Source organism: Anser brachyrhynchus (genome assembly GCF_964034855.1).
Source record: "Anser brachyrhynchus genome assembly, chromosome: 1".
Classification (NCBI taxonomy): Eukaryota; Metazoa; Chordata; class Aves; order Anseriformes; family Anatidae; genus Anser; species Anser brachyrhynchus.
The window spans coordinates 158,850,655-158,865,812 of record NC_137694.1 but is presented as its reverse complement, the minus strand read 5'-3'; the positions used below and the strand labels follow the sequence as shown (position 1 = coordinate 158,865,812).

Below are 15,158 nucleotides of genomic sequence, written 5' to 3'. Positions count from 1 at the left end.
TTGGATGAGGCCCTGGGCAGCCTGATCTAGTGGGTGGCATCCCTATCCATGACAGGGAGGTTGGAACTGAGCATGCTGCCTAGTACAAACAAATAATTTAGTATAGATGTAGTTTTTTCTTTTTTTCTCTCTTTTTTTTTTTTTTCTTTGAAGAACATAACTATCTACTCCCAATTCAAATATGGCAATGTCTCCCTCGCCCATATGTTATGGAACTATGCCTCCTGTGAGGTGAAGACTATGTGCAAAACAAACAAAAAACCAAACCAAACCAAACCAAACCAAAACTGCTACATTTGTAGATGTATACCTGGTGCCAGCTGTTCTGCAAAGACTGCAAGATGTCTGTTCTACACACTATACCTAACAGATATTAACCGCCCTGTCTGCCTTCCACAAAGTATTAGTGACCAAGAAGGCAGCTAGCACTTGTTGCAATCTCAGTTTAACAAACAAACTGCTCAGCTGTGCAAAAGGGAAACTCTGGTATTCCTTGGGGGACACTTGGGATGTACCTATCATGGGCTGAGAAGATGGATGTCTGGTAGGACAGTCAAGGTAGGAGGCTAGACATCGAGCTCTCTCATGTTTTGGGAAGATAATGATATGTGAAAATGGAATGGATGATGGAGAGATATAGATGCTTCTTAGGTGTGATTCTGAAAGGAAAAGCACAGGCTAAGTATTTCAGAAGGAAAAATGTAGAGCTTTATGTAAGTCTTGGTTTTGGCCTCACATTGTCTAATATTGGCTCTGACTGCCCTGGTCATTTTTCCGCTTACGTGGCCCAGAGCAACTTCTCTGCAGAAGGCTATGATTATATATCATCTGGAGAGAGTGTGCCTTTTCCTTTTTTTCTAGGCCACAGAAGGAGAAGAAAAAAATAAACATTTCAGATTTGCCTTTATAGACTCGTATAATTTTATCCAAATGGTACCTATTTATGTCAAGAAAATGGTATTTATTTTTGGAGGCAAAGTTTAAAACACACTTTTGTGATAGAGAGAACAAACTGTATCAATAACAAAAAGTTACTTTCTTCAAACATAAATCATTTTAAGATCATTACTTTTTCTTCACAAACAATTGTATCTCTGTTGTGTTTCTTTGAAATTATTACTTTTTTATTTTATTTTTTTTTTAATCAGAACTAAAGCTTCATTTTACTTCTTATAGAGAGGATGCAATCAAACATATAATATGTTGTCTCAGGCTCATGTTAATGATGACCCAGAAATTTAAAGTATTTTACTTTGTCGTTCAGTTGTGTTTTGTGGTTAAACAACGAAGCCCTAATTGTTTGTTTTGATAATCATTTCAAAGCTTTCTTCAGTATTTATTTCTTTGCCAGTATTTATTTCTTTATTTCTTGACGTGATGAATTGATAATCAGTGGTTAAAAGAAACGTGCAGAGTTCTAAGATTATTTAAAACTATTTCTATATCTATATTCATTTAGTTTTATGTATAATGAACTAATAAAAATGGTGTGCACAGAACATCAGAAGAGAAAACTTTTTATGAGACTAAGTACGAGGAACTGAGAGGGGTGAACATAACTTTATTTTACTGAATAACTATCTTGGGACACAATAATCTGTTCCTTTGCAGTTCTGGTAACGTGAATGGGAGTTATATACATGTATTAGGAGGCCTGTTTTCCCCAAAGAGATACTACATTTTGTATCAGTTTCTGCTTAAATAGGCATCTTGGAATAGTTCTTTCTCCTTATTTAGATACGGGAAGGCAGAGAAGAGAATTAATTTCAGATGGCTTTAAGCAAATGTTAGAAAGGTTAACATTCACAGACTTCCAAATATCTTTTGGGCAGCTGACATTTTCAAATACTAAGCTTTTTTCTTTAGCTGAATTACAGTGCTGGGCAGAAAGCAATGGATGTGTGAAATGAAATATGCCATTCAAATACAGAAAAGAAGGGAAAAACTGCTTGTAACTATTACAGAGAATAAAAGGTAAAATTGAAAGCCACTGCTACAAGCTGAGTGTTCTGTTTGAGGCATTTCACATGTACTTGATATATTTTATGTATGAGAAATGCTTGGAAACTTTTTCCTTTCACCAAAATATCTCCAAGAGTAATTTATTTTCAGATGAGGAAATTGTCTATTGAAATGAAAGAAAGATGTGGTTTAAAATTCCACAAAACCACATTGCAAGCTGAACCTGAATAGCAGACGGTGTTGGTAACTGGACTAACATGTCTGAGTACCATTTTGGATTCAAGCTGGAGTAAATCTGTTAATTCTTTTGCTTTAAAACTGATATGCCTGTAGCATGCATCTCTATAGTGGGAAACTTGAATATGCATCACTGACATGCATATAAGATACATCAGATTATTGCTGGGATACAAAAAGGGTTAGCAAAAATTATATTTGTGACTACAGTATAGATACATGCCAGTCATTGACTTAATTAAATACAATGTGTTAAAAAATTTCCCAGCAGTACTACATCTGGATATTTTGAATGAACCCATTTTTTGCAACAGAAAGTAGATTTTAGAGAAATGGGAATATACAAATGTTGATGCCTACAGTAATGGATTTGCTAATCAGTCATGAACATTTTTGTAGCTTCCTTAAAAAATCAAGTCTGTGCAGTGATGCTACATCTGCCAGTTCTCCTGGTGGCTTCTGGATCTTGTAGCCTTCATCAGCCACATTTAACAAAAGAATAGGTGCCACTCAGTCATGGGAAATTGCAAGGATTTTGACTAAGTTGATTCATGTACCAAAAAGGAAGGCAGGGAGCTAGTAGTACTGAAGCTGGAGGAACTACTGCTAGATGGAACTGAAGATCATAGGGAGGATTTGGTGATGAAAGACTGCTAAATTCTGAGAAGCAGGGGGCGTAGATATAGCAGGACCTGTCAATACTATTGCGGGATGGTGAACTGTCAGAGGAGAACAGAATTGCAGCAGGGTAGTTGTAAGGATGAGGTGGAGGTGAGACGCAGTTTTATTTCAGTGAACATAGGCAGAGGGAGCATATGAGAAGGTAGATGTAAGTCCAAGGTACACCAGGTTTTAACCATAGTATTATGGTTAAACCATAGTATTAATGGGACAATTTAGAAGTCTTTAATTAAAGACATGTTTCTCTCCTACATTCATGGAATTTGGCTGTAACGTGTCCAACCTAAGAACCATGGGCAGTTCATAAGGACCTTAAGATAAACAACTCAGCATTTCAATATGCCAATGCTTGGTATTTTATTTCAGGAATATTAGTTCTTGTTTTAAACATAACTGCATAAAAACTTATGTGCATCCCTTGCAACAAGAACTCATAACAGGTGTCTTCTTAGCTGTAGCCACTAGTAACCTTTTCAGGTGTTTACTCATCTTACTCCTTAAATTCTTTGCTGAGCAGTGAAAACAGTTTCAAGAGGAGCATGAGGAGTACCACACACTTAGGATGCAGTATCACAATCAGAACCAGAAGGAGTGCGTGGGTGCTCTAGTTACTTATTTATCTGAAAGAACAGCTGTAAATATTTAAAAGGTGATTGCTGGAAATGGAATCCACAGTGGATACTTAAACTGGAAAAAATGATAGGATTTCATACCCTTCTTTCTTTTCTCTGCACATTTTCTCTATGAGCTGTGCCCCCTGCCAAGGGACATCTTCATGTTTAGGGTTTTTAGATAACTATTTCTTGTCATGCTCTCTGTACAGAGCTCAGTTACCCAACTCACTATCAGTTCTGCTGGAGGTACAGGGAACTTCATTTGATCTGGACCTCTATTTCTTTTTCAGAACTCCATATATATATATATATATATTTAACTGTACATTTGGCTGCATTAGGCAAAGCTGTCTGCTCATCCAGCCCATATTCCAACAGTTTCTGCATGAAGACCTTATGGGGGACAGTGTCAAAGGCCTTACTGAAGTCCAGGAAGATGATATTGCCTGCTCACCCATCAGGCTGGTGATTTGATTATAGAAGGCTATCAGGTTGGTCGGGCATGACTCCTCCTTATCTTACATACAGTTTATAAAATTCAAGGACAGGAAAGTGCTTGGTGGTGGGGGAAGTCTAAGTTTTTTCATGTTGTGTGAGGTTTGAGAGCAGGGAGTTGTCAGGTTTTCTTCCATTCTGACAATTGCATGTATTGATTTTCCTGAAGTTTCGTTTTCCCTTTTTTCTTTTTCAGATCTATTTGTTTGCTTGGATTTCCTGAACTACAGTGACCTTATTTTATATCTCAGAGCATCCCCTATGTTCAGTGCTAGTTGTACTTTGTCAGACCTGTTCTGCTCATCTGTAGTACTTGAAAATGTTATATAAGGAGACATGGGTTTTGACTTTTCTGTACTTGTATCTAAAATTCCTTCTTCCAAGATCAGTGAGAACTGATGCACAGAGAATGCAGCCATGGAGACAAAATCACTCTGTGCTTGCTTTAAAGAATTTCAATATTGCTATAACTATGCTAAGATTATGGAAACTGCTTCCATGTTCTCTTATCCTGGCAGGAATATACTGTCACTGCATATATGAGATCAGTTAGTAACTGTAAAGTATATTCTGCATAGTTTTAGGACCAGACTTACTGTTTTTACAATTTCTGTTCAGCATGTATATTACCTACACAGCCCTTCACAATGCTTTTTCCTATGCAAGAATTACTAGAATGTGCTTACAGCTTAGCAGGATACTATCACTGTCAAAATCTTTCCCTTACACTTTACTTTTATGTTTGCCAACAGCAGTGCAAAAATACTGACATTTTACAAGGGAACAACACTTTTCTTTGGAATAGGATTTATTTCTTGAGATATATACTGTATCAAACTGATAAAGCTCTGTAGATGAATCTGGTAAGGAACTGACAGTCGATATATGTTATTATTTATAGTGCATTATTAAAAAAAAATAACTATTTCTTAGTTGATTCAACATCCAATACAGGATTTGTTCTTGTCACATTCTATTTAGTTTGTTTTATATATATATAGATATATTGTTTCAGTAAAGCATTATAGCAAGACTACTTGGTCAAATTCCTTTCTTCTTCTTTCCATTCTTATTGCATTTCTTCCATGTCTTCTTCCCATTTCTAATTCTGTTTGAAGCATTTCATTTGTATAAGTTATTTGTAACCTATACAGATGTGTTGGGGAGACTAGATATGTTGAAGAGAACAGAGCAGTAGAGACACTAAGAACCAAGCACAACCTTTGTTTTTTATTTTTGTTAAAAAGATTGCAATACCCCCAAACATAGAATGGTATTTTAGGAGCAGTAGTGACTTCAAATTGATTGCCTTTAAGAATATCTAAGATCATTTTATATCATTTGTAATTTGTGCTTTCACACTTAACTGGTACTTAAAAAGCGTTCTGGTGTTTGCTAGGCAGGATCTGAGTGACAGTAGGAATTGAGCTATATAATTAGGACTCCTGGAGTTTGACTTCACAGGCCCTTTGAACTGTCACAAAGTATTTATGTCTAGAATGTACACTATGTGTGCGTGTTTGTGATTAAAACACACACATACACACACACACACAAAACCCAAAAATACAAAAACAAAAACAAGATATCTGTGAGAGGAAAAAAGAACAAAAGATGTTAATAGTCTGAATAGGAGTACGACCCGTTCTGCTTTAGATCATAAATTGTTGATTAAGTGGCTATACTAGCTGCTGTTCAAGTCAACAAATAATATTCAAGGGAATTTGTATTTTGCTCAAGTTCCTCATTAGGGATACACTGGAGGCCCTACGAACTCTTCTTGATATAATATTGTGACTTCATTTTACACAGTCTGTTGCTCCATGTTTTTTTTTGTTGTTGTTTTGTTTTGTTAGGAATTCTCATGTGTTTTTGACCAAATATGTTTGGAAGGTCTATTTCAAATCTTACCACAGAAATTATCTTTGCTCCTGGCCTGAGGCTATAACGAAATGTCTCCTGTGGTCACATTCTTTTTATCATTTTACCTTGCACAAAAGCAATTAACACTTCAGAATCCTGTAAGCACTGATGATCATTTTTGTCATTTAATTTAGAGTTCAAAGTTGGGAATTGACAGATTACTTTGCTTTAGTATATGATATTCCTAGCACTGCCTTAGGTTACTGACCTAGACAGTATTGTATTTTTAATTTTGGCAGTGAGTTTGCCTGTATTTTGACCCCAGGCTTATGAGTTTAGACATTATATATGATAGTAATTCACTCATTTTCTTTTGAGTATTTGAGCACTGATCAGATTTTCTGCTTTCATTGATTTCCAGTAGGTGGCATCCATGCATAACAAAACTCTCTGAGACTTTTCTAGTCGGAGTGCTATTATATTTGTTCAAGAGAAAATGGCATTTCAGTAGTAAACCAGATTACTAATTAAAAACAATATATATATATTACTCAAATGCCAGCTTCTGAACATTTTATTTTTGATTTCTCATCTTTCTAGACTCCAACAATTACTTGAACATTTATTTCTTTTTCTTTTCTTTCTGGACTTGTAGAACCTAATGCCCATTCTCAAAGAATACTCATGCGTTCACTTCACATTTTCTAGGTCTTATACAGCTATTAGACACTAAATTTGATGGAAAAAAGAAAACAATTAACAGAGGTAAACAAATTTGTAATTTCTAATTTGAAATGAGCATTATTGAACTAATAAAATTAATTAATTACCATATTTGTTCATTAGGCTGGCAAAAGTTTTTGATTATTTCTAGACATTTCATTTACTGTTTAATAACTTTTTATCATTAAAATAGGCACAGTTCTAATCCATTATCATCACAAGCCTGTTCATAGTGTATATTGCAGACATGCCCTTTGACCACTCCCACTTGCTTCACTTCACTTCTGTTAAGTCACAACTTGTTAGTTGACCATGGCCAAACACAACTAAACTCTCCTTTCTGCCTTTTGAAATGGCTGTTAGTCATCGATTTCCAGACTTCCACAGAAGTACTCCAGTACCTGTATCAGATTTGCTTGGAATTCACTACTGCCTTTAAAAGTTATTAGGTATGTGCTGTCAGACAGGCAATAAAAGAACAGTTCTTTTGAAAAAATCCTCTTCTGTTCTTCCAGGACAGAAAATGTCGAGCTCTCATATCTTTGGAGAAAAGATGAAATACGCAAATACAATTCCCTCCCAAAACGCTTAGAAACTGTTACTTTCACTAGTCTGGATTGGATTATTCTGGTCCAGTCAAGATTCTCCGGACCAGTATCTTGATTACATTTTAAAATTCTGAGAAATAAGAGGAACTATGGTACCACTGACTTATAAATCTTTTATCAAATCTGATAGTTCAGCTGCCCTACAGACTTCCCAGCCTGTTTGAGCCCTGAAAAAGGTATTGCAAGAAACATGTCTGTAAGAACCCATAGCCTATGTTGAGAAGCTCACCTGAGTTGCAGGGTGGATGACTTAGATAATGGAGCTACTAGTGATTAATGATTGCCTTTGTGAAGGTCCTACATCTAAATCTCTGAAGCTCAACAATCTCAGAGTAATAACTGCCTGTATGGAGGTTCTGGCTTCTGGCTGTGAAATTACATTCCTGCCCATAGGTGATTACAGCTATCAGTAGAAAGAATGTCAGGAAGTTAAATGGATGGAGAGGGTACCTCTTTGAAGGACTGGCAGGAAAAAACTGGTGGTGTGGGGTTAAGATCCTACTAGGGGACTGTAAACTGGAGCCATGGTTAGGGTCCTAGTGACAGAATGGGAGAGTGTAGGGTGTGAGGGTAATGGTTTCCTCCTGTATGGGAGAAGGAAGAGATCTAGCTAGGACCCATATGCTCCTGTTGCCAGTGCCAAAAGCTGTGAGAACAAGTGTTAGCTAGGAAGACTGTAGTATTTACTGTGGCTTTATAATTTATAATTTTGGAAACGTGCATTGGAATTATTTGATCTAACAAGCTCTGTTTTTATGTTTCTGATCACTCTATATTTTGGCATCAGAAATTTTAGTCATGCTGAAATTTGATCCTTGCAGTGTTCAGTTTTGCTAATAAAGCGGAATAAGCTAAATGGTTATAAAAGCTGCTTTATAAAAGCCTTTATTTTACTTTATAAAAGCTATTTAAAAATCAACTGTTTCAACTAATCTTCAGGGAATAAAAGAAAGTCAACACAGACTGTGGTAAGGATAGACCTATCCCTTTCCTCAAATTGAGAGTAATGCAGCAAAGGTGTCAAAGGGAGTAAGGTTTGGAATACAACATGAAGAAAATGCTTCAAAGTGTATTATTATACTCCCATGTGCATATTCCCATATACAATGTGCTATGCAGCAACCTTGTAAATTATGAGCATTTGAGAGGTAAATTATTGTTAAAATAATGAAAATCCAACCTCAAGTACATGCAAAGTATTGAACACAATTAAGAATAGTGGTGGCAGTGGTCAGAAACAAGCTAAAATAAATATGCAAAAAGGAAAAATAAAATGAAGACCAGATACTATGAGTAATGCAGAGGCCAGCAGAAAATGCATAGTAATTCTGTCTAGTGCCCTTAAGTGACAGTGATTCCATTTCAAAATCAGTCAAATGGGTAAATATGATAGAGATTGATTACATAGTTCAGAGCAAAAAGATGTAAGCAGGAGAACTTCACTAAAGATATTGCTGGCTTTTTCTCCTCCCTTTACTGCAACCAGAATGGATTTCAGTTCCTATTTTGCATTTTATATTTTAGTTTCATCATTTGGTCAAGATAAGCAGTAAGAAACCTTCTTTAAATTTAAAGCACAGAAGCTGTGATGCTGCTGGGGAAAGGTTCCAGAGCTCACCTCCTGCTCACTCAGAGCACTGACTGATTGCTCTTTGAAGTATCAGCATAACGCTGTTAGTCTTCTGGTAGTACAGCAGACTAAATATATTAAAATTCACAGGAGTGCTATCTGTTGCACAAGGCAGTTTTCTGCATTAACTGAATTAACAGACCAGATCAGCTCTTCCATGTCTTTGAAAATACTAGTAGTAAAATAAGAAAAATCATCTTAGTTTGGTACAGAAAAAGTTGGGGTTACTGGTAAAAAGAACTTTTTAGATTCTGTAAGATTTTAGACTTTGTTTTTCTAAATGATGAGCAACATACATTTATATTAAGCTTTTTATTGAGCTATACTTTACAGCCCTAGAGAACCCCAAGGAACGAATGTACAATCAGAGACATATTGTCAGAAGTTCAGTCTTTTAATCATAGGCATTATTTGAAGTTTAAAATGAGCTGAAATATATGAATATAAAATCCTGATGCATGGTTCCTTGGCAGATCCCTGAACAAAATCCACATATCATGAAGATTAAATTTGCAATCTGCCAATGAAATATGGAAACTATTCTCTCTTGAAACTGAATATGTATGCAGTTTCAAGAAGAGTATCTGGAAAAAGTAGTTAGAATGTTAAAGTAAATACATGTTCAATACAATTTCTGAATATACCTTGTTGGAATAGCAGCGTGCAGAAGGCTATAAACACAAATGTACTACAGTGAAACCAAGTCTGGGTATATTTTTATAATGCACATACAGGGGCTTTTGTTTAAAAACAGAATAAAATTAAGGATATGGCTATGTTATATGCTGGTGCAAGCTGAGGCAGGACATATCTTTGTCAACAGATGATCCCAACTAAGAACCTTGAGCATGGCTTGAGTCAGTCTGTATGGGATGCTTGCATTTCATTTCCAAGAAAAGATTTTCCTTTGTCTGATCTCAACATTGGGTATCAGCCCTTTTCATCCTTAAGGATGGAGACAGCATGGCTGGTGTTAACACCTAAGTCCAGGAAATCAGAAGTGCTCCCAAGTGGCACAGTATCAGTATAGCCTAAATTTCTGTGGAATGTGCTGAGGAGATAAGATAACATAAATAAAACATCTTTGTACACTTCCGCTTACGTATCTGATAATGCATAGGTCAAAATTCTTTAAGAGTTTGAAAAATGAGTTACAGGTTTCAACTGCCAAGATAGCAAATAATGCCATTTCTTAACAATGATTATATGTGATGTGTGGATGTGCTTTTATCTTTGCATACAACTATGCATCTGAAACTACTCGTTGGAATACCTATGCAACATCCTTAAGTAACTGTCACTCAATAATTGTAACTTTTTCAGTGGTTTCTAACACTGCCTATTCTTATTAGTTCCAGTAGTTTCAATGGGAGGATGTACCTCAGAGCATATTTTTATGCTTATCATTTCATTACTGCTCTGTGCTTTGATATCACAAATGTATGTCAAACTGTCTAACAAGCTCCTCAGTAACCTGCCCTGAATGGTGTCAAGAGTTGTCCTGGTGCTTGGAGCCATCCAGGGCTGTTTCTCAGCAAATGGCCAAACTTGGAATCTGACAAAATGGCTCAGGCTCTGTAATTAGACCTCCCATGTGCTACTCCTATGTTGTTTTCTCACTGAATTCACAAGAGGTTAGCTGTGCATCTCACCGTCCCCTACATTGAACTGCAGCCACTCCACCACTGGGGACATCCCCTTAGTGGAAATTCTGACAATTTGAGACAGATCTACTGAGACTTCCAAAGTGTAATAGTAATAGGAAATACTGGTATATATTTCCCAAGGTGTTTCCTCTCCTTTGATGGATGGACCACTTGGTGGCTAAGAAATTGGCTGGATGGTTGCACTTAAAGAGTTGTGGTCTATGGCTCAATGTCCAGGTGGAGATCCTCAAGGAGGATTGAGTAACATTCCTCAGGGGCTGGTATTGGGACCGGCACTGTTTAACATCTTTGTCAGTGACAGGGACAGTGGGATTGAGTGGACCCTCAGCAAGTTTGCTGATGACACCAAGCTGTGTGGTGTGGTCAACACACTGGAGGAAGGATATGCCATCCAGTGGCTTGAGAGGTGGGCCTGTGTGAACCTCATGAAGTTAAACAAGACCGAGTGCAAGGTCCTGCATTTTGGTCAGGGCAATCCCAAGCACAGATGCAGGCTGGACAAAGAATGCATGAGAGCAGCCCTGATGAAAAGAACCTGGGGGTGTTGGTTGGCGAGAAGCTTGACATGAGGCAGCAAGGTGCGCTTGCAGCCCAGAAAACCAAACATACCCTGGGCTGCATCAAAGGAAGCATGGCCAGCAGGTCAAGGGAGGTGGTTCTCCCCCTTTACTCTTATGAGGCCCCACCTGAAATTCTGCGTTCAGCTCTGGGGACCCCAGCATGAGAAGGACATGGAGGTATTAGAACAAGTCCAGAGAAGGGTCACGAAAATGATCAAGGAGCTGGAGCACCTCTCCTACAAAGACAGGCTGAGAGAGCTGGGGATTTTCAGCCTGGAGAACAGAAGACTCCAGGGAGACCTTATAGCAATCTTCCAGTACCTAAAGGGAGCCTACAGGAAAGCTGAAGAGGGACTCTTTGTCAGAGAGTATAGCGACAGGACAAGGGGTAATGGCTTTAAACTAACAGAGGGTAGATTTAGATTAGATGTTAGAAAGAAATTCTTTTCTCAGAAGGTGGTGAGGCACTGGAACAGGTTGCCCAGAGAAGCTGTGGCTGCCCCATCCCTGGAGATGTTCAAGGCCAGGCTGGATGGGGCTTTGGGCAACCTGGTTTGGTGGGAGGTGTCCCTGATCATGGCATGGGGGTTGGAACTGGTTGATCTTTAAGGCCCCTTCCAACCCAAACCATTCTATGATTCTATGAGTACATTTCATCTGTTACTTTTGTCACTTCCAGCTCCTTCTTACTATTCATTTATCTTCTGAGGGAGCAGAAACAACAGAATCTGTTGAATATGTTGCCATATTTATACTTTTATACCTTTAGCATTCATCTCTGGCCTTAGTTTGTTACATACTCTGCTGATTTTATCTTGAAGGTAGAGAATTCAACAGAAAACCTTTATTTTTAATTTTTTTTTTCTTTCAGTTACTGCCCTCCTTTTTTTTAATTTTTTTTCTTAGATGTTAAAGGACAATAATTAAAATAAAATCAGGTGGCCTAGCATGCTAATCACACCTGATCAAGATAATATTTGTGGTGATTATGTGACTTGGTTTTATGCTAATAGATCTACATCAAGATTTTTTGCACCTTCTCTCAGCTTATTTAAGATTTTACATAGCACTTTATTTATAAAGAGCAGAGTTGTTTACTAACTTTAATGATAGCATTGGGCTTAAAGATACTTTGTCTTTTTTTCTTTCACAATGTGAGTGGGAGATTTTGGCTTCAGAGGCTGCTGTAGTTCCTTTGCAGCAGGTGCCACCAAAGGCTTTTAATAAATGAACTTTGTCTGTTCTTGAACTTCTCAGGAGGGAATTTCCATGGGTGTAGCTCACTGTTCTGGTTAGAGCACTAGTTTCATTATTATTGCCAGTTTACCTTCATGCCAGGGAGATGCTCTGTTATATATGGCTTTAGAAAAATCAGACAATCTCTTTAATGTTTTGAATGGATAAAGTGTCCAAAACAGTCTAACTGGCTGATCTTTTTCCTATGCTTGTGGACTTAAACAGCTTCATTGATAACAATGAGGTTTTAGGCTATTGAATGTTCTCTACATCGGCCTAGATTTTTACTTAAGTCATTTTGAATTGTACAACAAAAGCAACCACTGCAGATGTACAGGCATGACTAAGGTACCCATTTAATGTATTAGGCCAAACGGAGGAGCACATGTACATGTTTATATGCATAATTTTAAATATGTGCATATTAAAATGGGAAAAAATAAATCATACTGAATGAATTGGATGCTCACTGAGCCATTGTTTGTAGGTTGCACATTAGATATCAGTGTTATGGATAAATTTGGAGCTTTTAAAGAGTGCTTGCATAGAGAGTCATAGAGGAAAAATGCTGAAGTGCTGTTTTCTTTAAGTTACAGTTCTTGTTTTTGTTTTTCCTATATTCATCTTAAAATTATTATGAAGCAGTATGTGATGAAAACAGAAAAGAAAAAATTAAAGAATTTAAATCTATGTATAAGTAGATAAAACATTATTATTATTATTATTATTAATTATTATTATTAATTATTAATTATTATTATTATTAATAATAATAATAATAATAATTTTATAGCACTGCTCTTCTTAATGAGATTTAATTTGGCAAGGAAAGTTTTACATGGGGGACTTTGGGAAAACTGATGCCAGATTAAGTTTTCCCTCATATTGCATATTGAAATGCAGAATTTAAGCAAGACTCAATTGTTTTCTTATATCATTATCTTTTGGAATTTTCAAAGCTTATATATCTCTATTTCAGATATGTACCCCACATGGGATATCATTAATAAAAGCTTTGCTGGCATTCTGCATTTGATCACACTAAAATGAGACTCTCTGTTCAAAGTGCATGTTCATGATACCCAGAAGGGAACCTGTTATCCCATAAGTGTTAACACAATTCAAGAAATACTTTTCTTATCCTGTAGTCTTAAGAACAATAACTATTGCAAACTAAGTGTTAAATTTATTTATTAAGCTGATTTATGGAGTTCTTATCACTGAAAGCCACTTCAGGTGCCATAAAATAATCCAGTCATTTTCCCAGACCCAGTAGCACAGCTGGTGACACAGAACATTGCTGTCTCTTTGTAACCATCTGGCAGGGAAGTAAATCAGATAAACTGGTCATGAATCAATTCTTTCAAACTGGAATAATTTAAAGCATGGCATGACTCTAAAAGTAGCTTTTTAAAAATGTCAGTAGAAGACGGTTCATATACTTAATTAGAAAATAAGAAAGACAGAAATTCAGAACAGATTATATTCTCTAGTGTTGTTGCTGTGCACAATGTATTTCAATGCTTAAATAATGTCATTTTCAAATCCTTTTTATTTGATTTTCATATCTTGTTAGCTCCTTGAATGTATTTGAATCTCTGAGAAAAATTACAAGATGACTATTTATTTGTTAATAACAAAACTTATTCTTTTTTTTTTAAATCTTACTACATTATGAAATTTGCAGAATCTATTAGCTCAATTTTAATGGAATATTTACCTTGTGTGATGGAAATGAATGGAATATTACCAGAAAGCAGTATCTATCCATGGTCTTATTAATCAATGTAAATTATTTCTTTTTGCTTTCATAGAGAGAAAATAATGATTAAATGGTTGCACTTCTTCCATACTTTGCATTTAACAATTTTTACTCCTCTATTTATTTTGTGGCTGTAAATCTGTGTAGCTTCTGAGGATCAGGTTCAAAATGTTTATACTATTCATTGCTCTAACTGATTGTTCAGCGGTAAAAATTGTTCAACATACTCTTCATTCTGGAAGCATTTAAATTATCATGTTGACTGTAATGGAAATATTCAAAAAGTTAAGCATATAGTAAGACGTTTCACCAGACTAGATGTTGGTTATCCATCCTCTTTAAAATAAAGCCATTACCAAGAGCTACCATGTTTCTATTTTCTTCTGACCATGCTTGGCCTTTTATGCTTGGCAAGAGCAAAGGTTTTGGTGTTTGATTTGTGTTGTAACTACAATAAAATATCACAGTAGGCAATTTCCTTCTTTAGGCTAAGGACTCTTACTATACATATGACTTCTGTGATAAGTTCTGCATCAGCTACTAGCTACCACAGTGGTAACTAAATTTTGTATGGCCCCAGTTATATTTAGAATTAAAGGTCACAACAGAAATTAATTTTAACAGAAACATTTTCCCCACAGATGGTCATTTCACTGTGTTGTTTCTGTCAGAATGAAATTGTGTCATATATCTTTTTCATAAAACATTACTTAAAACAAAAACTTTTAGTTTTAAGTGGCTATTTCTTTTTTCAGTCTAGGTACCACAGAAATGTTGCTTTTTTTTTTTTTTTTTTTTTTTTTTTATATCACTGAGAACCCCATTATGCTTCATAAAAAACAATGGAAGCTTTGTCATGGAATATCATTCCTTGGGATTATTTTGGAAAAAAAAAACGTTTGTTGTCTATTTTTTTATTTCTTTCCATAAATGGTGTCACTAGCCCCACTGATACTAGTACTATAATGTCACTGATAAGATATTTATTAGGAAAAATATTATTTGTAAAAGCCAACTGTTTTAGCGAAAGCAAAAACATATTTTCTGCCTTGCATGTTGTATACTGTCAACCAGCAGCCTATCTGAAAGTTCTACTTCAACTTAGAGCAGTATTTTATCA

At 36.1% G+C, this 15,158-nt stretch overlaps 1 protein-coding gene across 31 annotated transcripts in view; it reads left to right on the top strand.

Moving 5' to 3' along the window:
* Window positions 1–15,158, top strand: part of GPC5 (glypican 5) — a 765,123-nt gene that overhangs the window by 381,403 nt on the left and 368,562 nt on the right. The window contains exons 7-8 of one of the 31 annotated variants that reach the window (XM_080577254.1): window positions 3,873–3,985; window positions 4,186–14,825. The exons of 28 other annotated variants lie outside the window; for them this stretch is intronic. In XM_080577254.1, the coding sequence (XP_080433380.1) occupies window positions 3,873–3,968 (96 nt within the window). In that variant the 3' untranslated portion in view covers window positions 3,969–3,985; window positions 4,186–14,825. Of the gene's footprint in view, window positions 1–3,872; window positions 4,164–4,185; window positions 14,826–15,158 lie in introns of those variants that run through there. 2 more of the 31 variants (XM_080577263.1, XM_080577253.1) reach the window with 2 other exon arrangements.